The 24,163-nt window shown below is 37.4% G+C and overlaps 1 protein-coding gene across 1 annotated transcript; it reads left to right on the forward strand.

Moving 5' to 3' along the window:
- Positions 1–6,896: 6,896 nt before the first annotated feature.
- Positions 6,897–22,289, forward strand: si:ch211-254p10.2 (solute carrier family 40 member 1). Its single transcript, XM_051936025.1, has 6 exons — positions 6,897–7,048; positions 7,280–7,395; positions 11,173–11,299; positions 13,130–13,393; positions 17,410–18,087; positions 21,223–22,289. The coding sequence occupies exons 1-6, from the start codon at positions 6,898–6,900 to the stop codon at positions 21,480–21,482; spliced, it is 1,596 nt and encodes a 531-aa protein (XP_051791985.1). The 5' UTR covers position 6,897; the 3' UTR covers positions 21,483–22,289.
- Positions 22,290–24,163: the final 1,874 nt, after the last annotated feature.

The raw sequence follows: 24,163 nt of genomic DNA on the forward strand, positions 1-24,163 counted from the left end.
GTCAAAAAAGATAAACAAGAAAACAAAACAAGATGGAGTTACCAGAATCAAAAAGCAAAGCAAACATTTTAAGTCTAGATTTAGAAGAGGCTTGTAATGAAAACTCAAAATCATAATGCTTGGGCCTACTTAATAATAAATCTAACTATTGCTATGAGTATCAAAAGGTTCTTCCTCCAATGAGCCATAACATAAAGTGCAAACGTCACCATAGTTCTATTGTAACTTACGTCATGCACATGACAATTGTAGACACCTTTCCTTCAAAATGGTATCACGTAAATAAGGAGATCCAAGATATTAATAAAAATGTAATTTTAAATTACAAAGCAAAACATGAAAATAAGAGAAATGTAATCCTCATGATTAAAAACCATGAAACAGACAAAAGTACATGTATAACAACAACAACAACATTTATTTATATAGCATATGTTCATACAAATGATGTAGCTCAAAGTGCTTTACATAATGAAAAACGACAAAATAAATTAGAAAATAGAATTAGGGAATGCTTTACATAATGAAAAAAGACAAAATAAATTAGAAAATAGAATTAGGGAACACTAATTAACATAGAGTAAAAGTAAGGTCCGATGGCCAGGGAGGACAGAATAACAGTATAAACAAACATTACTCTACAATTATAAAGAAGTCGCCTTCCATCTCTGTGACTGAGTGGAAATCATGTTAGCCTACATGCTCTGGTAACGGCCCTCCACCGAGTCAAAAGTTGCTACTTAAACAACATGCCCACATTCCTGAACCATCTAGGAGTTTCTGGACTTAATTGTGCTGAGCTCTGCCTAGAGTTGGGCCGCCACTCTTTATACCTTTCTGTCTTCTCCTTGAGGTCTTGCGAAACTTATCCCCAAGTGCGGACATTGGGACTTAGTGGGGTACAACATTCTGAACTACTGAAAATTGTTGAGTGTCCAGCAAACTTTGAATGTAGTACAGCTGAAGTAAGTCCTTTTTAATAATAAAGTGCTTTTCAGCAAGGAAGCATCTCTGAAGACACGAGTCTGAAAATAGACAATAGACAGCCCAAGATGGCAACACTTCCAGTTAAATACAGGCCAATCAGGAAGAGGTGGGTCCAGGTGCACTGGCACCGGAAGTGATGTCATAGGTGGTAAGGTTGTCAATCATCTGGTCTTCAGAGGGAATAATAGAAGAAGCATTAATATACAGAGTCACCCAGTGAGGAATCAGCACCACCAGAGCCCTTAAGCTGTTTCCCAATGCGAACATATAGTGATACCAGAAACACAACCAAACATTATAATTTTCCTGTGCATTATAAAAACATACAGTCCTTCATATTGCCTTAAAGTAAATCACACTCAGCACCCTTTTAAATCCCTGTCCTGAGCCAACAATGATTTGTGGTATAAACACTGGATGCTGCTCCATCCCATCACACTCAACATATCTAGGAAATAGCTGGATGAATACTAAACTGACACTTTATTAATATGTCTCTGTTGCTGGACTGCATGCAGCATACACTTCTGCTTGGTTCTACAACTGTTGAAGTAACAGCATACTGGTATGTTTGCTTCTTGCCTTATAGCCAGTGCTGCTGGAATAATGATAATAATAGTGCAGGTGTTTTTACTGCAATAAAATAAGTATTGTTGTAGGCTACTTGTTACAACTGGATTATTTAACACACATTACTTTTAACATGTTACCCTGTTGCTTAGAGGACAGCACTGCAGAGCTTAGCACTGTATGTTCATCTTGTCAACATACATTTATCCACTTCTAAAATACTGAGACAGATAATTTCAACTAGGAAACGGACTCATTTGATTGCCCGAGCATTTGCCTCAGAAAATTGATCTTTGTGATGCTTACACCATTTTGTATCCATGGCTGCAGGAAGCACGTGCAAGGTTAGCACATGCACAGGCTAACAGTGCAACAGACACGTACAGATCACGAAATCCATAACTGTAACCTGGTTAAGGGTTACTGGCGGAGAAATCTATGTGTGTTAACTCGGTTTATCTAACTGGAATAAGGGTTCACATGCCATTTTAGAAACCAGATTTCTGTAAGTAACTGAGTTATTAAAGCACATGTAAAGGTTCTCATAATAATCTACATCATAGTGCAGTGAAACAATAAAAATAACCACATATTTCTGAGTCTGATCAACTTAAATCCAAGAACAAGCTGTTAAATCTGCAGAGATCTTTACTTTAGTTCAGAACTTTCCCTTTACCAGGTTGATCTTCATGACCTTTAGAATGAAACCACAGAGTGGGCCAAATACAGTATCATTGCCTGGTGGACAGACTTGACATCAGACCACTGTGTGATTCTATCACAACCGTACACAACACACTGGATTACTGAATATTGTTGAATCGCTGTAGAGGGCCAGCATGGCCAGTTACCTGAGTCCAACAACATTTAACTTTTGCCAGCGATATTTGTGCACCAGGGATTTGTTTTCATCGGGATCTGTGCAGAGTGCAGTTTTGCTTTGCCTTAAGTCTAAATGTACTTTTCATGACATAACATATATATATTTTATATTTAAATATTTATATATTTATTTACAAAACAAAAAAATTGTTGTTCTTGTTTTCACCTACTATTCTTCTAGGTTCCACTCCTCATTATCCTGAAACCCATAAATAGGATATCAAGAGTAGTGTCTATGTAGTTGGCCTCACTATCATAGAGCTGAAAAAAACAATACATTATTGTCTTTTTTCAGAAGGCTAATGAGATTCAAATATGTAAACAGTCAAAAATCATTGTTTCTCTGTCCATTCACATATAAAGTAGTTGAACTTGACTTTTTCAGTAAATTCATGTCTCTTATTAAGTTTCTTAAATAAATACTGAATATCATGATAAGTGCAACTAGTGATATGAAGTGCCATGAAGGGAGAAAAACTGGGGAAACACTGGGGAAAGAGCAAATTCAGTGTGGCCAGCTACCTCATGGGAAATCTCTGGCATCACTAAAATGGTCTGCTTGACTGTTATGGCCTTCTGGGGTATCTTGGGCTCCTTTGGCGCCTATCAGCTAAATGGGGCTCCAGTCCACTTTGTAGCCAAGCGTCATCTGAGTGCATGTCGATGGGTTACCCCAAGTACCTGCTATATGGGACATTTGAATTTCATTGTTGTTTGGAATGTGACAATAATAATCCTATAAACTGCTAAGATCAAGTCTTTTGATTTTTTTCTCTCACTGTTTCTATTTCTGCACGTTACATAAAAAGGCACTGCAGAAAAAGAAAGCAAGAATTCTGCTCAGCTCGAATGATTCTTTATTTTTAACATTAAATCCATTGTATTCAGCCAAAATGTAATTTATTATTAGACAAATGGAGAAATATCACCTATAAAAAAGGTGCAGCTTCACCTAAGGAACTAGAAAGGGTTACTCAGTATGAACAGAATAAAAAATCTATTAAGATGACACAGCAGAATTTTACAATAATTGATTTTGAAATGACTTCTGTTAAGTGTAACAAACCCACAAAAGCAGTGCCATTTTATTCTTTTGTGTGTTTCATAAGCTGTTTCTTCTCATGAAAGGTTCTACTCCCTGATGTTGTCACCCTGGAAACGCTTAGATATATTTTTAGCTGACATGGCAACATATTGCGTGTAGAAGCTGTACTAAAAAATGGACTGTGAGCTTCTTTTATTGCAAGTATTTCAATAACTTATGACTAGATTAAAAGAAATTCTCAACAAAATAGGTTCCAGCGTGAGCTAAGAATGTGAAATAATAATTTTGAAAGCTTTTTGAAAAAAAGCATACCTGTCTTGAGTATGACTACTTAGTAAGTAGAAATACTGAGGCAAAAATGAAACAGGAGAAGTTGTTTTGAGAATACGATCAGCCCATTTAAGGTTAATTAAACTGGAATGCATGACAATCACATTTAAATGTGTAATACGCTGTGAGGGATGGCCGGCCAAATATTCCGGTCCACACCTCCAAGTCGCTAGATGGAGCTCTCCCAACAACATGGAAGTGCCCCAAATTCCAGCAGGGCCATATGGACATTGTAGTTTTTATAAACAGCCTTGCTGGATACCATGGGAACTACTAGGAGCCGCTGGAGGGAGGCTCACAAAGTGCTATGTGCCCTATAACCCGGAAGTGCGTCATGAACACATGACCGGAAGGAACAACGTGCTTTCGGGGTGAAGAACTGGAGTTTTTATATGACCTGGAAGTGTTCCTAGTCACGTGGACAGAGAGGGCGAAACACTTCCAGGTCAAGGACTATAAAAGAGACTATGGGAAATCCCAGACGTCGAGCTGAGCTGGGTGGAAGGGTGGCAACGCGTCTGGGAGTGAGGAAGATTATTGATTTTATTGATTTATTGTTTATTGTGTTATTTGAAGATTGTGGAGAAGAGGGTGCTTTGTGCATGTTTTGTCCTAATAAATATAATATTTGGACTTTTACCTGGTGTCTAACGTGTGGTCTGAGGGTTCAAGGGGTCACTGGGACCCTAAATCTGTCACAACATGTACATCATGAAGTTTAAACCTCTGCCTTATGGGACATTATATGCTTCATACACCTTGCGTTTGCCTATTTATGCATACTGTAGATCAGTTTCTCTATCCACATAATGATAAACGTGTTTGCGTTGATAGATATCCTATTTATATTTATATATAATATGTTTGTATGTGTATGTAAGTATTCAGACCTCTTCACTTTTTTCACGTTTTGATATGTTAAAGGCTTATGCTGAAATTGTTTCAATTTTTTTCCCCACATCAAGCAAAACTCAAGACCCCCTAAATTACAAACCAAAAATGTATTAAAAATAAAAAAACTACAATATTACATTGGCACAAGTATTTACAGCCTTTACTCAAATACCTCTGGTAATAATTTCTGCCTAGTGTTTTTGGAAATGACACAACAAGCTTTGCACACCTGGATTTGGAGATTCTCTGCCATTCTTCTTGAGATGGATGGAGCCCACTGATGAACAGCTACTTCAGGTCTCTCCAGGGATATTCAGTTAGATTCAGGTTTAGGCTGTGGCTGGCCACTGAGACTTCTGTCTGGCCACTTTACAGTAAAGGTTGTCCTGGACGTTTCTTCCATCTCCACACTGATCTCTAGAGCTTAGCTTGAGTGATCATCAGGTTTTTGGTTGCCCAACTCCAATTATTGCTTATGATCGCTTAGTTTGGCCGGGTGGCCAGCTCTAGGAAGTGTTGTGATTTTCCGAGACTTCATTTAATAATTATGGAGGCCACTGTACTCTTGAGAACTATCAATGTTGCAGGATTTTTGTAGGCTTCTCTAGGTCTGTGCATTGACACAATCCTGTCTCTGAGCTCTGCAGGCAATTCCTTCAACCTTGTGCCTTGGATTTCACTCTGATACACACTGTAAGTTGTGGGACCTTCTATAGACAGGTGTGTGCCTTTCCTTATCATGTCCAATCAAATGAACTCACCACTGGTGGATTCCAAACAAGGTGTAGTAACATCTCAGCAATGACCAACAGAACAAGATGTACCTGAGCCAGATATTAAGTGTCATTGCAGGTTCTGAATATTTGTGTCAATGTGATATTTCAGTTTTTAAAATTTTAATAAATTTGCAAAAAATTCTAAAAACCTGTTTTCACTTTGTCTTTCTGGGGTATTAAGCATTGCTTGATGTGGGAAAAAATTAATTTAAACAATTTTAGTACATGGCTGCAACATAAAGAAATGTGAAAAAAGTGAAGGGGTCTGAATACTTTCTGAATGCACTGTACATTAGAGCAAAAAATTTGACAGACTGTGTAACATTCATCTGATAAGAGAAAAGAGAGACAGAGAAATGGATGTGTGTGTATAGTCTATGTAGGTGTTTTTATATACTACTTAATATTCATTCATGTCTCTTTCTTTCAGGGTCAGCTTTAATCTACCTCAAGGGTCCAAAGTTTCTTATTTATGTCAGTGGTGCCTTGTCGATGTGGGTAAGATGAAGTAGCCCATCATTGTAAATTTTCTTAATTTCTCCAAAATAGTAAGCATAGCCTAAAAGACAAGCTAACTGTGCAAAGCAGACAAATTATTTTAATACATTTAATTAAAAAAATTCCAAACATTATTATACATTTTTTTCAGTTTCTAAAGAGACAAATGACAATTACATCAATATAACAGAATATTCAAATCAAAACATATGACAGTCTTAATTAAGGGCAGATATTTTCTTTCTTTTTTCCATTGTATTACGGTTTTTATGAAGCAGAATGATCTGACTTTGGAAACCAATGTAGTGTGAACTCAGCTTACTCTAAGATGAGCACTCATAGTCAAAACCCAAACAGTCCACTTGAGTGAGAGAAGTTCTCCATTGGCTTGATTGGCTAAGACGGATGTTTTTTGCTCTAATGGCATGACTCAAGTTGTGCCCCGGAACAGAAACCAATGGCTACTGCGGCAGATGTACAAAACAAACCTTGTTATTTCTGGATTGACTTGTATTTGAATAAAAAGCCTTGCAAAGGTCCAAATACCAAAGTACTTGAAGCAATAGTCAACACTAATATTTTAGCTTGCTACTTAGAAGCTAGCCTGAAATTCTTGGTTGCTCAGAATGCAAGTCTTTCATCATATTAAGACAGGTTTATAAAAATCTTTGTAGGTTTAAAAAAATAAATATTGTAGTGTTAAAAAGGTTCTTTGAAGTAAGTAGTTACACAAATAGATTTTAGTGTTACGCCTCAGCCATTTGTATATTTTACAATATTCAGTCTTTCAGAATTTCTAAGCATAGAGTGATTTAAACTGTTATGATTAAATTACATAAATGCACATATTTTCCAAAACATATAGTTGCAATTACACAATTTAAATAATTCTTCATATTTTTACAGGGTGACCGCATGTGGCATTTCGCCCTTTCTGTGTTTCTGATTGAGCTCTATGGGCACAGCCTTTTGCTAACTGCAGTCTTTGGCTTAGTGATGGCAGGATCAGTTCTTCTGTTTGGTGCACTGATTGGCGACTGGGTGGACAGAAATCCACGAAATAAAGGTTTGTGAATGGATACTCTTTTCTCACCATATATTTAACTGTTAAGAGTTTAAAACACTGTCATTTATCTGAATGGCACATAATATAAAGTTAGCATTAATTTTGGATTATAATATTTACAATTTGTGAGTTTTGGTTTTATAAAACAGTTAAGTAACATAGCCTCAGCAATACTGCAAATGTCTTCTTTGTTCTGAGTGGTGTAATTCGGTCCTCTTTGTACTGTTCCAGTGGCCCATGCCTCACTGTTTATTCAGAACGTGTCGGTCACAGTGTGCAGCATTGTGTTGATGGTGGTGTTCTCCTACAAATACTGGATCGAGCAAATTTGGGATGGCTGGTTAACTGTGAGTATCCTTATTCTAGCCAGTATTTACCTCTTTCATTTGGACTGTTCCCATTAGACAGAATTGAGAAATAACTTCAGATGAACAGTAAACATCCCATGTTAAAGGGAGACTTTACAAGTAATACATTTATTCTGAAAATAGACTAGTAGTATATCATTATAACTAATTTTCCCTCTCCTGTTATATTATTATGAATGATGTATCATTCAATCACTAGTGATTAAATCAAATTAAATTAGTTAAATTATATTAAATTAGTGATTAAATCACTAGTGATTCTCAGTATTACTTTGTTTTAGGGTGGCATTTAAACATCTTGCTGTAGATGTGGATGACTAGAGTTCAGCCATACTTTTGAAAGAGTGTGCAACTGCAATTAAATCAAAATCACAGTCAGCTGTCCATCCATCCACTTTTACAACCTTCCAGTAGTGTTTCTTAAACTATGGGTCAGTAGTGAACATGTCTGCGGAAAAATTAACCAAGTTTGTCCAAGCGTGAATTCTGCATCGAATGATAAGCCACCCACTATTCATTATACTGTTTGAGGCAGTGCAGCATGTGAAACAATGCTGTTGATACATCAGAGAGAGCTTTTGTTTCTGTGGCACTGGAATATAATAAGTATTCCCACCTTCCATCTCACAATCAAACTGAGAAAACTGACAGTAAAGACACGTATAAGAAAGCGGGAGAGAGGAAGAAATGACAGATACGCTTGTGAGGTGAAGCCACCATGCCACAAATTTGAAATATTTCAGGGATTTGTGATGAGTGATTCAATATAATGATGGTATATATAGTGCCATGACAGTGTTTTATACTAAATGAAGTTTCAGTGGTCATTCCTGATTAGTGTTCACCTTCATGGCGTTCATTGAATCTAAATCTGCAACAAAGGAGCAAAGAAGACATTGTACTAAGTTGAATATACCTTGGAGAGGAAGAATTCCTTCTTGTTACACTATTTTAAAATCGTTCGATAAACATTTCAAACTGGACTGTTCACTGAATTATTCAGCCAGATTTATCCTATCACCCATATAAAGTACACACAGTGTATATACTTTAGGAATAATTTTGCTTTCTTCAGTTAATTGATCCGTTAAATGGAAACTGGAGTATTTTAAACTATTCGCAAAGTCATTTAGAATAATGTACTGTTAATGATGGAGCTCATTTGAAAAGTGTTGTTTTTAAATGTTGTTTAAGACAAGTTAAATAGACAGCATTGATTAATTATCTTTTCAACTACTTAATTTCTTAACTGGTACCATGAGTCAAATGACAAAAGTAAGTGACCTTTCATACTATGCCATAAAAATTCCCCCTCTCATCTTTACTAAAGCTTAAACTGAGAATTTCCACTGGTAGTGGTATACCTCGGAAAGCTATTTGTTTTGAATGATAATAGTCGTTTTAGGTTTCAAGCCTCTGATGCTCTCTGTGTGGAGTTTGGAGTTTGCATATTCTCCCCGTGTCCATGGGGGTTTCCTCCTACAATCCAAAGACATGTTGGTTAGGTGGATTGGCCCTAGCGTGTATTTTTGCGTGTGTCTGTGTATTCATCATTGGGATAGAATCCTGACCAGAGGTTATTTCTGCTTTGCACCCCATGGCTTCTAGGATAGGGGTCAGCTGCCCCATCAAACTGCACTGAATAAACATATTTGGAATATGGATAAATAGTATTGTTTTAACAATATGTTAGTCCCCATTTTCCTCTTTTAATAATATTCATGTGAGTAAAATTAGCTTTAAAGTAAACAAAAATTACATTGCCATTGTTATTTGCCTCTTTATGATTCTAGTGTCATTATGATAATTGGATCCTAGTACGGTAACAATCTACTACTTGGGGGTCCTCAGTTTAAAATGTTTAAGAACCCCTGCCTTACAGGGTTGCAGGAAGCCAGAGATTATTCAGGTAGTATCAGGAACACGAGGGAAATCAACCCAGAATGGGATGTCAGTCCACCACACATACACACTTGTATAGAATCAGTTTACAGAGGTCCCAGGGTGATGCAAAGGACTGTAACACAAACTTTTTCTGGACAGAGAAAATATCTCTACCTAGCTTTGTCCAGATCGATTACTTTTAAACATAACAGGGACAGCCATTGTGTTGATACATGAACACGGTAGACCAAGTGTACTGTCAGTGGAAAAAAAATTAATTCTAACAAAGTCTTGCCATATTGTGTGAACATACTGCTTTTGCTCCCACAGTACAAAAATGCCTCACTTGCCATTGACAGAGACCCCTTAGTTAAAGTATGAAAAAATGACCATATAACAGTATTTAAAGTGATTAATTTGACTACTATCAAATGAAGCACAATTTGTGTTAATTTCAAATTAGTATGGTGAGGGTTTGACTGTTTGGACAGATCAGTGGCACGCTGCTTAGCAGTTCTGTCTCACACAAGCAAAATTGTTGGATCAAATCCCAGCTTAGGGTCTGTGTGGAATTTTGACATTCTACCCTTTGTTTGTGTGTTTAATAATAATTTTTCTTTAAATAGCATTTTTCTCACTACTCAAAACATTTTTACACAGTGAGTGCGGAGCCACCACTAATGTGCAGCATCCACCCAGATGATGCAACGGCAGCCATTTTGTTGCATCAGTACACACACCACACATGTGCTATTACGTTGTAGGTGATGAAGTGGTGAGAGAGAGAGCGCCAATTAAAGGCAGGGGATGATTAGGAGGCCAGAATGACTAGGCTGTGGTAGGCAATTTAGCCTGGACATCATGATACACCCTACTCTTTATGAAGGATGCCCAAGGATCTTTTATGACCAGAGAGAGTCAGGACCTCGATTTTACATCTCATCCAAAGGACAGCACCATTTTTACAGTACAGTGTCCCCATCACTGCACTGGGAAATTTGGGATCCACATTCTGACCACAGGGTAAGCACTCCCTGCTGGTCATACCAACACCTCTTCCAGAAGCAACCCAAACTTTTCCTAGATGGTCTCCCATCCAAGTACTGGCCAGGGTGAACATGCTTAGCTTCAGGTGGATGACCTGTTCTGAAGTGCATGTGGTATGGCTGCTGGCTTTAGTTTTTTCTGCCCGCATTTCCAAAAGTCCTTATTGGCACCATATAAATAAGGCTGGGGTATGCATAAACATGCCTTGTGATTGACAGACACCATATTCAGGGCTGTTTTCTAGCTTGTGAACAGTGCTACATTCAAATGCTCTGCCCACCCCATACCACCATACTTCACCCAGAACCCCACAATTCTAAACTGGACAAATCAGGTCTGAAAATAGATTGATTAAAGGATTCCACAATTGGTTGATGTATAAAGAATCTCTGTGAAATACATTTTGAATCTAATAATTATAGTTGCAGATTCATTGAAAGTGGAATTTGTTGTTTTTTTTCATTTGATAGATAGATAGATAGATAGATAGATAGATAGATAGATAGATAGATAGATAGATAGATAGATAGATACTTTATTAATCCCAAGGGGAAATTCACATTTGTTGTGCTTACTTCCGAACCCTAATGCACACCTTACACATAATTTGCATATAATAATTGTCAGATGTCTATGGAAAAGTGTCCAAAAAGAAATGTGTGGTTTTAAATTTGTAGGCCTTGTAAACTTTGCTTCACACCTCACATGACTGATAAGTCAATAAGCCTAATGTGTTCTTCTTTGTTTCTTCAAATACTTTTATGAAGATGTGAGGTTGATGTATATTGTCTTGTTTAACGTGTTGCATCACACGACTCACACAAGGTGGTTTGTTATACGGTGGTGATCATCCTGGCAGATGTGGCGAATCTTGCAAGCACAGCCCTCACCATTGCCATTCAGAAGGACTGGATCATTGTCATCACCGGCTACAACAGAGGACATCTTGCTGGTAAGTCATTTTCATTCTGCTTACATTTAGCTTTTTTCATTTTTAACCCTGATTTGCCCAGTTTGTAATTTAGACTTTTGCCACAGCTTTTCAAGTATGTCTTGCCCACTTGTCGTAGTACATAAATTGGGCCCAGTAAACCTTTTTTGTAAGAATGTGTTTCCTGTTGACTGAAAGCTTGACTTCTGTGTTTTCTTGAAAGCAATGCAACAAGAACTTCTTGCTTCAGCTCGCTGGCAAAGTCCTTCATGCCCATTTATTCCAAAAGACTCATCATGAAGGAAAGGATAGTTTCTTTCAGGCCTTTATCTGCTTGTTTTTAAGATCAATTTGAAAGGCAGGGAGAAAAGAAGTTGAAAAATCACTGCAATTTACTCATCCATCCATTTTCAGAACTCATGCTGCAGTCTACTCTGGCAGTAATGGGCACAAGGCGATAACTGACTCACTTATACTGGACTGATTTAAAGTTGATGCTTACTTTAAACTGCACATCTATCACATATGGGATTAAAACCAGAGATGGGAAGTTTATACAGGCCCACCATGGACAAAGACCAATATGGGCATCGAAGTAATGCCCCCAAGAGCTCTTGGGCAGATGTGTGTTAGGAAATTTTTGTGAGTTTTGAGTTGTTACTTTCTAATTAATTTATTGTGGTTAATGATACTTTAAAACATATACATATTTTTTATCATTATTTTATTTATGGATATGTTGCCATTTTGTGAGAAGAGCTGTCATTTGCAACGACCTCCGTTGCCAGCTCATCAGGACTATAAGTCGCATCGCAGAACGTCAGCGGATCACCACTATGTAAGGTTACATGCTACTTTATATCATCCAAGATTCCTAAAATAATGATTTTGCAGTACATTTTGGGCTTTATTGGTTACATTTTATTTATTTGACCTCAGCTCATCTTTGGTGGTGATTGCTTGGTTCTATTAAACAAAAGTTTTTGCCTTTTCCACCTCCTGGTCTGTTTACCACACTTCTCTGCTGTCTCTTTTTCAGCACAACAAATTGGTAATCACTGCCCTTGCTTGCCACCTCTGCTTTAATTTATTGATGAATTTAATATGATTTTATTAATTTGTGATTTCAATTATAATTTTGAAAAATTAATTTTAAAATTATTTTCTAAATTAATATATATATATATATATATATATATATATATATATATATATATATATATATATATAATATTAATTAAAAATATATTTACTAATATTATTTTGAAGTGTATAACACCTAGTGTTTTGGCATAGGGAATGGTTAGTAGTTTTACTTTTTATTGAAACAGGATACCAGAACTGAATACAGCCTGAACCAAATTGTGTGAAAAATGGACACACGGTCTTTGACATCCTTGTATGATCGGCTCAGGAAGTGTCAGTCCTCAATTGTGTGTTTATGACAGGCCTTTATCCCATTTGTGACACTTTCCAGCCTTGTGTCCATTTATAATGCGAGATAATGAAGAGGTAACAATGGGTTAAGTTCAGTCCTATATCAGTAATACAAAATTATATTTTAGATAATTCAAAACACTGCAATATGTATGTACTATATATGCTCCTTAGATGTATACTCTGATATTTACTTCATATTTTTTAACATTACAGCATTCAATAAACAAATTATAAGCTGGTAGAAAATGATCTGAACTTGGGTGCATCTTACAAGTTCCCTGCATTTACACCATTTTCACAAAGTTGTCTCAGGTCTATTCTCTGCTTTACAGAACGTTTGGCCCAATTCTGATCTTTCTTAATGTGGGATCTGCTGATCAAACTGCATTGGTCATTATGCTTTCTCCCCAGGAATGAATGCCACAATGAGAAGAATTGACCAAATCACTAATATCTTGGCTCCTCTAGTGGTGGGTCAAGTGATGACTTTGGCCTCCAACGTGGTCGGATGTGGATTCATACTGGGATGGAACCTGGTTTCCTTGACTGTTGAATTTATTTTTCTTTCAAGAGTTTATAAAATAGTACCTGCTCTGTCCACAAAATCAAACCCTACAGAATGTGAAAGCGAACTTCAGCGTCTTGAGCGACAATTCGAAATGATGAATATTCAAGGTCAGTATGAAAAAAGGCAGCGCTAATGATCTAAACACGTGAGTGCTACTTTGTTTCAATGTTTAGATATTTATAAGTGAGATATATATGAAAGAATCCACAGGATATGGTAATTGTATCTTATAGAAATAAGAATCATTTCTCCTGCTATAACCGGCCACTTGTAAATATTAATATAAATGCCTGTTTGAGGTATTCCAACTGTAGTATTTATAAAAAGTATTCAATAGCAGGAGTAATAACCACATACTTCCACTGGCTGTGAAATGCAATAATGAAGTAACAATAAGCTGACATGGTTGGTGTGGTGACACAAACCCTACCCGGCATATAAACCTTTCAGGATGCAATCTGAAGTGTTTTTTTAGAATCTGGCAGACATTCTTCAATGTTGTCCTCAATTGATTGAACATGCTCAATCATTGCAGCTCTTTATGATGTTTTGTTAACTCTATATTCAAGTTGTATGTTTCTTTGCTCTGAAGATGAATAGGGGAAAGAGACCTTGATCTGAATGTATTAAGGGATTTCTTACAGAATTGTGTTGTATGCTCTGAAATGAAATTTTGAAGTTAGTACAAAAGCCAATTGACACAGACCCATCAGCCTGTGAATTCTGAGTGCTGTCTATGAACTATTTACACTATGGTTAAAATTCGGTATGTTTTGAATACAGGAAAACGTAAAACAAGAATTGGAAGGAAAAATAACAGGTTAGCATATACAGGGGGAATGGATTGAAACCTAAAATTGAAACATATGAGAAGGACTTGGGAGTTAAGTGGATTCAACACAGCCCACATCAAGAGAGTATAGACAAGTGCATACGAAGGCATCATGTGTTGAGCACCAATGAAAATGGGCTGTTCTTAATCTGTACAATGCACTACGTGGGCCACTTCTCAAATATTCTATGCAATTTTTGTCTCTGTATTACAAAAAAGATAGCACAGGACTAGAGAGTCCAAAGAATGGCAACTACGCTTGTTCCAGGACTATGCTATATGAGCTACAAGGAAAAAAAATGAAGGAGTTAAATCTTTTTAGCTTAAGCAAGATGAGGCTAACAGGAGACATAATGCAGATGTTCAAAATGGTAAACAATGAGTACGGAGGATTTCAGCTGGGAACATTACTTCAAAATGCCTTTAACAACATGAAAACAGATTAAGGACAATTTTTCGCTTTACTCAGAGAACCACATATGTGTGGGATAAATGACCAAGTAATGGGGTTGACATGAGTACTTCTGAGACCTTCAAACTTAACACTTTACAAAAACGTTATGTGAATAGGGATTGATGAGCTCTATTGAATTGAATGGCCTGTTTTTGTCAAAAGTGTTTTTATTTTCTTGTGTTTTCATGATTCCTTCTATAGACCTTCACTGGGTTATATGGTGACTAATAATTTGTTACCACTCCTTCTAACTCTGAAGGATATCTGCTTTAGCTTTAAATTAATGTTATCCATTTGCGGGAAGACTGAAAGAGAGTCAGCAGGAATATATCAGAACAAGTGCTAGACAAAAAAACTAAGATTTAACTTATTAACATTGGAACAGTCCTGCTGTTATAACTCATTTCACACTGTTCTTCAGGGTCTACAAACTCGTGCTACCAAATGCAGTGAGTGTCTTGCTTAATAGGCATTCAAGTTTGCATTTACAGTGAATCCGGAAAGCATTCACAGCGCATCACTTTTTCCACATTTTGTTATGTTACAGCCTTATTCCAAAATGGATTAAATTCATTTTTTTCCTCAGAATTCTACACACAACACCCCATAATGACAACGTGAAAAAAGTTTACTTGAGGTTTTTGCAAATTTATTAAAAATAAAAAAATTGAGAAAGCACATGTACATAAGTTTTCACAGCCTTTGCCATGAAGCTCAAAATTGAGCTCAGGTGCATCCTGTTTCCCCTGATCATCCTTGAGATGTTTCTGCAGCTTAATTGGAGTTCACCTGTGGTAAATTCAGTTGATTGGACATGATTTGGAAAGGCACACACCTGTCTATATAAGGTCCCACAGTTAACAGTTCATGTCAGAGCACAAACCAAGCGTGAAGTCAAAGGAATTGTCTGTAGACCTCCAAGACAGGATTGTCTCGAGGCACAAATCTGGGGAAGGTTACAGAAAAATTTTTGCTGCTTTGAAGGTCCCAATGAGCACAGTGGCCTCCATCATCCGTAAGTGGAAGAAGTTCGAAACCACCAGGACTCTTCCTAGAGCTGGCCGGCCATCTAAACTGAGCGATCAGTGGGAGAAGGGCCTTGGTCAGGGAGGAGACCAAGAACCCGATGGTCACTCTGTCAGAGCTCCAGAGGTCCTCTGTGGAAAGAGGAGAACCTTCCAGAAGGACAACCATCTCTGCAGCAATCCAACAATCAGGCCTGTATGGTAGAGTGGCCAGACGGAAGCCACTCCTTAGTAAAAGGCACATGGCAGCCCACCTGGAGTTTGCCAAAAGGCACCTGAAGGACTCTCAGACCATGAGAAAGAAAATTCTCTGGTCTGATGAGACAAAGATTGAACTCTTTGGTGTGAATGCCAGGTGTCACGTTTGGAGGAAACCAGGCACCGCTCATCACCAGGCCAATACCATCCCTACAGTGAAGCATGGTGGTGGCAGCATCATGCTGTAGGGATGTTTTTCAGTGGCAGGGACTGGGAGACTAGTCAGGATAAAGGGAAAGATGACTGCAGCAATGTACAGAGACATCCTGGATGAAAACCTGCTCCAGAGCGCTCTTGACCTCAGACTGGGGCGACGGTTCATCTTTCAGCAGGACAACGACCCCAAGCACACAGCCAAGATATCAAAGGAGTGGCTTCAGGACAACTCTGTGAATGTCCTTGAGTGGCCCAGCCAGAGCCCAGACTTGAATCTGATTGAACATCTCTGGAGAGATCTTAAAATGGCTGTGCACCGACGCTTCCCATCCAACCTGATGGAGCTTGAGAGGTGCTGCAAAGAAGAATGGGCGAAACTGGCCAAGGATAGGTGTGCCAAGCTTGTGGCATCATATTCAAAAAGACTTGAGGCTGTTTTACTGCCAAAGGTGCATCGACAAAGTATTGAGCAAAGGCTGTGAATACTTATGTACATGTGATTTCTCAGTTTTTTATTTTTAATAAATTTGCAAAAACCTCAAGTAAACTTTTTTCACATTGTCATTATGGGGTGTTGTATGTAGAATTCTGAGGAAAAAAATGAATTTAATCCATTTTGGAATAAGGTTGTAACATAACAAAATGTGGAAAAAGTGATGCGCTGTGAATACTTTCCAGATGCACTGTATACATAGAGAGTGTTTTTTATATATACAACTGGTATCATATATGCTAAAATACACTAGCATGTTTTACATCCTATAATATTAACTCCTGTCAGCTTTTTTCTTTCTCTTTGTTGAAGTGTTTGTTTCTGTATGTTAAGATTTAGAAGCTAAGGCTTTTCAAAAAAATACTTAAATGTTGCTTTTTTAGAGATGCTAGTGATGTGACTTCTTTCTAATTGTATAAGCATATTAAATCAGGTTACATTTTAAGTTTTAATCAAGACCAAGAGTATGTAGAACCTTTAAAAGGGAACTGAGCTCACCATGTTAAAGATTGGGTTTTCTCAGGGTGTTGTCAATTTCCTTGTCTATAGCGGTTTCTTGATCTTTCCACTTTGTCTGTTAGGTTAATTCTGTTGTCAAAAACAGAAAAAGAATGATAAGAATTGCGATGTTTCTTTTAAACGGTATATTTATCAGAAAAGTAAAGCACATACTTAATGACATTTTGGAGTACTGTATATACTGAGTGTCTCTGCCATGTCAGATTGCCTGAATACTTTCATCAAGTAAAAGGAACCTTTTTCCACCTTTTCTTTATCCATCAACATTATCAGTACTTGGAAATGCATCTCTGAAGTTCTTGAGAAATTTTTTTATTTCCAAGAGAACACTTTCATCATACAGACAGAAAATTATAATTCTTAAATTGTTTTTTTTTTCCCCCCAGGTGAACTTCATATAAATCAAATCCCGGTGCTTACAGATGATAACTGCCAGATCAACCTGCACCTAAGAGAAATAGCTGACCTTCCATTATGTTTGCGCAAGTTTAAGTGGCTACTGAACACCTGCAGAGATGGTTGGAAAGCATATTATAGACAATCTGTGTTCCTAGCTGGCATGGGATTAGCGTTTCTCTACACTACAGTTTTAGGATTTGACTGTATTACCACGGGATATGCCTACACGCAAGGAATAAGTGGATCTCTGCTCAGTCTACTGATGGGAATCTCTGCCATCACAGGACTCCTGGGCACCATCTTGTTTACAAAGCTGAGAAAGATGTATGGTTTGTTGACCACAGGAATCATCTCAAGCTGCCTGCACCTAGCATGTCTGATGCTTTGTGTGGTTTCTGTCTTTACTCCAGGCAGTCCATTGGACCTCACTATTTTATCTCCACTCATAGACTCCAACTCGTCTGCCAACCAGAACTCTTCAGGACAGAGGCAGCTGCATACCTACCCATCTTATGGAAGTGTCAATCAACCACTGCTTCCTGACCGCTCATCCATACACTGGACCAACAACACTGTACTCTTTGACAATGTTCCATCAGGAAGTGGCCCCAATTCCTACATATCCATCACCTTTCTCTTTCTTGGAGTCATTTCTGCAAGAGTAGGTAAGCAGTGTTAATTCAGTAAGCAAGGGGCAGGGGTCTTGTTTATGGTATGCCATGACACATAAATATTCACATTCCATGCTGACCTCAGTATGCAGAAACATTTGTAATTGGTGATTCAGAAGCACTCTTGATGCTATGTCTACCATTAAGTGACACCTACTGTATTTAGCACCATTTTCACTTTTTTATATTACTACCAGTTTTAAAAATCAGCAGGACAATGGTCACAGTTAACAGATCGCTGACTATTGAGGGAAAGGACTGAATGTTCATGAGCCACCCAATCAAAGTCTTATCCATGGAAATATCTGTCGCACAATTAGAAAATGGTCTCCAACAAATGCACTTAGAAACTTAAATAAATCACTAAAGTCTGTCCAGCAGAACTGACACAAACTACTCCTAAGCAGAGTGCAAAGCAAAGCTGGGGGACCCCGAAAGATATTAATGTTATAGAAACATCCAGATAATGATGCGTGGGGTCTGATTACTTACACATGAAACACCTTTCATTTCTTAACTTAATGATTATTTGTTGACAAATTAAACGACCTTTAAATGAGAGTTATAAGCACACAAATATCTTTTATAAGTCAGCAGACTACACCGCATATTGATAGTGCAAAAGGTATATTTGAGACCCTGAGTGTTAAAGGATAGCAGACATAATCCAGCGAAGCCTGGCTATTTGCGACAGGTACAATTTAGTCTTCTAATCCACACTGCAGTACTTTTGCCCGACTGCTGGACTTTTTTTGCTTAGTGTGGTTGGAACCCTTTATTACTCAAAAACATGCAGTAATACACTAAATCAAAAGAGAGCAGCTGTAATTGTCAATGAAATGGCATATCATACTGTATGTGATGTCACTGCAGCCTTATATTTCTTGTGTCCATTCATATTGCAAGTTTACACATCGACTGTTATTGTGGCCATTTGAGGGTGCTCAGATGGCCCAACCGCTACATTACTGAATTGACGTTTTTAACCCTGGCACTCTCTGTATCATCTGAGGAAGTCATTTTTATCCCACTAAGCAGCAGAATGGGTGATATAGCATGCAGGACAGATTTACACTACATCTCCCCCTTTAGGGACCTGATTCTGTGGAATAAATGAGCCATCTTCTTGAACTGTCATGGAACTTAACCTTAGGTGAGCTGCCAGTTGTTCTGTACTTTATATTCCCTTTTCTTGCCCCTTTAAGCCACTTGAATGGAAGGGACAATCTTTCTCAATTTTGACCATCTTAGGTTGGGTCAGCTCCCCAATATACTTAATATTTCTGCCAGGAGGCATCTAGATTTGCCAGCCCTTGTAGTAGCTTCTCTTGTGCCTTCAGCTTAGTATATCCAGGTAGATAGGGAAACGTCACACCATACATACTGCTTATTTGTCAGATGTTATTGGCTTGTGCATGTGTGTACAAGAGAAGTTCTGTGAACTTCTAGTCACAAGTAATGTTGGCCTTGGAACTGATACTGCTGCATTCAGTATCGAGAAATCAGTGACCACAAAGGGTTAAGAAAACAAGTCGAGATAAAAACATACCTTAGATCACAGAGGACTAAACTGTTGATTATCAGTGGGTCACTGAAGTTCAATGGAGAAAGCTGAGCAATAACATTCCTGACATTTAAATGTAAAAACAGAACAATTGTGATGAGAACAGGCCATTCAGTCCAACAAGCTTGTCCATTCTATTCACCTAGATTGCCTAAAGTAACATCAAGTCCTACTCTACACTACACTACTTGGTAATTTATTCCATGTGTATACTGGGATTCACTGCACTAATTCCTTTCATAATTTTAAATATTTCAATCATGTCCCTTCTTAATCCATGTTTGCATAAACTGAAAAGGTTCATCTCTTTCAGTCTGTTCTCTTAGTCCTGGAATCAGCCTAGTCACTTGGCTTGTGGACTTGCTTGAGTGCTGCTAGGTCCTTTTTTGATAATATGGAGACAATGAGTGTACACGGTACTCCAGGTGAGGCCTCACTAATGTGCTATATAACTTATGAGTAACCTCCCTTGACTTGTACTTCCCACACTGTGATACATATCCTAACACCCTATTAGCTTTCATGATCGCTTCTGCCCACTGTCTAGACGTAGACAGTGACAACTCCACTATGACTGGTAGGTACTTCTTAAAAGGCGTACTTTCACATTTCATTTGTCCCATTGTGTTTTCAAATCTAAGATTTTTACTTCCTACATGTAATACTTTACATTTACTTACATTAAATTTCATCTGCCAAGAATCTCACCAAGGCTGTATGCTGTCTATGTCTCTGTCTGTTATCTGCCCTTCTGCCTAGTTTGGTATTACCTGCAAATTTAACCAGCTTCTTGACTATACAGTATTCTTGTCCAAATCATTTATGTGTGCTAAAGAGTAGTAGCCCCAAAACTCAGCCCTGAAAGACTCCACTTTTAACATCGCCTAATTCTGAAAAAGTAGCTATCCCCATTACCCTGACAATTTTGTACTCACCGACAGACTGTGCCATGAATTCCTACTTCTTTAAGTTTGATCACTGACGTTTCATGTGGTACCTTATCAAAAGTCAAGATATCTAATATCATACGCACCTCCCTGATTGCAACCTTTAATTGATAGAATATAGGGATCCCATAGTATATTAGAGAAACACGATCATCCGCAACTGAACCCATGTTGATTACTTGCTAATACTCCTGTTCCAGACATGTACTACTCAGTCTTTTTCTTAATAATTGTTTCTGTTAATTTACTTGTAATGCACATTAAGCTTACTGGCATGCAATATTATATAGTATTATAAATGCTGTATTAAAGTCATTTATACAATTTTTATAACCATGTCATTCATTTTCTGATGAGCTAAATGAATTACCCAGTCTAACTACATCAGTAGGCAGACCATTGACTAACTAAAATGAAATATTCTAAAAATAAAGGGCACGCAAAAGAAAAAAAAAGGATGAATATTCATGTTTTCATAATGCCTAAAGTTATTACACGTTTTTCCCAAGTATTCCCCTGATGCTGTTATGATAGCAATGACCCTGATATGGAATAAGCAGGTCAGAAAATGGATGTGCAACTAAAGCGACTCAAAAATTCTGTCGTTTCCTTCAACAGGTCTCTGGTCCTTCGATTTGACCGTCACACAACTACTCCAGGAGAACATTAATGAGTCAGAAAGAGGTATAGTTAATGGGGTCCAAAGCTCCATGAACTACCTGATGGATCTTCTGCACTTCATCATGGTGATCTCTGCTCCTCAGCCACAGCACTTTGGTATCTTAGTCATCATTTCTGTCATGTTTGTCACAGCAGGGCATACCATGTACTTCATGTATGCTAGAAAAGCTAAAAGAAAATATAAGCCCAAGACATAAAGCTACAGACATACACTTGTCAGATTGAATCAATTCAATATGTGTTTCCACAGTGGTGGACTGGGAGTCCAGGATCATATTGACACAACACAAAGCAGCAGTCGCCTCACAGCTACACATTTCCACTCTTACGCAGCAGGTGTCATTTTACAGGGTATGTCTAAGATGATAGCCTGTACCTTCTGTGTTTGTGTACAAAAAAAAAAATACGGCAATGGAAGAGTACTGTTTAGCAGAAGCTACTAGTAGTGCAATATGTCTTGACAGATGCAGCATGGCAATGACAGGTATCAAGTATGACCACTTCAGCACCACCAAAGTCTTTGTACCATAATGCAGATAGGAAAGCTCGAAAAAAAGTGAAGAACGAAGTCCTTTTGTTTTCTTCATAAAATAAATCTCTCCTTCCCAACCTGGACTAAAGAAGACTGCTAAATATTTTTTTTCAAATTTTTCTTCATTATGGCCTTTAAGGAAAAAATCTTTATTGTGGAATAAATTTCACTATGTACAGATGAAACAAGAAAAGGAAGCTCACTCGATTCAGATATGTTGATTAGTAGTGATTGAGAACATACAACCAGACTTCATCTATCTGTATACGTTTCATAGTTCTGCAGCATTCAAGCCACTCACTGATAAATGTGACTAACTACTGTACAATCACCCCAATATTCACTCAGACACTGCCAATTTAGAGGCACCACTTAACAGATATTACCAGAGTTTTATATAGTGTATAAAACTGACCTCTTTAAATATGCCTAAAATTGTAAACCATGTTACAAACAGTATTATTTAAAATAAAATAGCAGTCATTTGTAATAAATGTTTTTCAAACTGGTATTGGATGCATACTTTTGTGGGGGAAATGTGCAGTAACTGGCAGCTCAAGACATGTCTAATCAATATCCTGTGATATTGACTTATGTAATCCACTTGGCCACCTACATTTCCTCCAGTCCGCTCTGCTAATTGAAATGCAGAGAGCCTACTCAGAGCTGTGGTTTCCATGTGATGAGACAGATGTGCTAAAGCTCACTTTTGAAGGTAAGTTTCTTTAGTTTTCTTGCAAAATGGATTTAATACTCGACACTGGTTAGAATAGCTTATTGAACTGACACCCCCCCCCCCCATTTTATTTACACAAGTGTATACAGTACTATTAAATTATACAGTTAGAAGAAATTCAAAAATGTAGTAATCTTTCTTTCACCATATTCTTTTTATTTGGTTATTGAGGAGACTTTACTCCACTTAACTTTTTCTGAATACAATTAGTGACGAGTAGTACAGTCACAGGTGAAGTTGACACTGAATGCCAAAACTAAACAGCTACTTAAGTATCATTCACTTGTGTGATAATTAGTAAGAAAATACTTATAAAGGATTTACATCTTAAGAAACAATTAGTTTTCTTCTAATTCGCCCATGCTAAACACAAAATGTTTGCTACACTGAGAAAAAGGTAGAAACGGAGAAATAAGTGCTTGCTTAATAAAAATAAGAGTTGTTAGGGATGAGCACCTGCAATCACAGTGGTCCACAAATTTTAGAACAACTAATTTAAGCCTTTTACTACATGGGGACACAACTGAATGACACCACAGTAAAAACAAGGTCTCTTTAAGAGTCAACCAATGATTTGTAAAAGTGACTGGAATAAAAGCCTGGACCCACAGGGGTACCCCATGGGCATAAAGTACTGTGCATTTCTGATTTTAGTGTGCCACCTTATTAGAATTGGTAGCATACATGTTCTACAGTACTTTACACTCAGAGGACAGAGACAATGGCCCTATATAATAGCTCTCATCTGCAGGTTATATCCTTTCAACACTGGACATTAGTAAATGTTTCCTTAATTGAGTATTACCATTCCAAAAAATTAGTTACTGTGATAAATGAATTCAATTTTAGAAAACTCCTTAGAGCCTTTTAAAAACATCAATTAAACAATTTCATGCCTTAAGATGCAGCATAGATTTTTCTAGATAGATAGCTATATAGAACACAAACATTTATATAAACCAATCATAAGAGAGTAGTGACAGTTTCTAGAAGGTATTTTGGGGAAGACTGCTTTGTAAGATTACTCATTTGACAAGTATCAAGGACATCTGATTCTCAATTCTGAAATAATGAAACACTTCTCCACACAAAGTTGAGAATGAGCATTTTCAAGATACTATTTTTGACTAGCCTTGAAAACAGAAAATTCAGGACGCAGTGACGCATTAGGAAATTGGGCAATGCACAGCTGCAATGCTTTCAAGAATGGAGGGCCTGCTTTTATGGATATTTGTTGAGGGTCAAAATAAAACCTGGTCAATAAGGAGAAGGGGGGTGGGGTGGGTGGGGATAATCTAGTAATTCAAAACTGAGCATCAAGTTCTGTGTTGTGACTATAGGCAAAAAAACCACAGATGTTTATACTTCTAATTCTTATCTTTTGATGAATCTATTTTACCAAAGTTATAAAAAAATGCAGACTCAATTATGTGCACTGTTGCATTTGAAGATATAACAAACCCATGAAAAATAATATCTAACTAAAAATAGTGAAAAATTCAACTGCTAATAATAAATATATCATTAAATCAATTACTACTATCAGTGAATGTTGAGTTTATCAAAGAAAAACACCCTTGTTTGAACAGACTGGTATATACATTATATAT

This window comes from Erpetoichthys calabaricus, chromosome 13 (genome assembly GCF_900747795.2).
Source record: "Erpetoichthys calabaricus chromosome 13, fErpCal1.3, whole genome shotgun sequence".
In the NCBI taxonomy this organism is placed as follows: domain Eukaryota; kingdom Metazoa; phylum Chordata; class Cladistia; order Polypteriformes; family Polypteridae; genus Erpetoichthys; species Erpetoichthys calabaricus.

What these genes read in the sequence shown, in the direction of transcription:
- si:ch211-254p10.2 (XM_051936025.1), top strand. Translation starts at nt 6,898, where the DNA reads ATGTGGCATTTCGCCCTTTCTGTGTTTCTGATTGAGCTCTATGGGCAC. An exon ending in CAGAAATCCACGAAATAAAG is followed by an intron (nt 7,049 to 7,279) that starts GTTTGTGAATGG and finishes GTACTGTTCCAG; the next exon opens with TGGCCCATGCCTCACTGTTT. An exon ending in TTTGGGATGGCTGGTTAACT is followed by an intron (nt 7,396 to 11,172) that starts GTGAGTATCCTT and finishes GACTCACACAAG; the next exon opens with GTGGTTTGTTATACGGTGGT.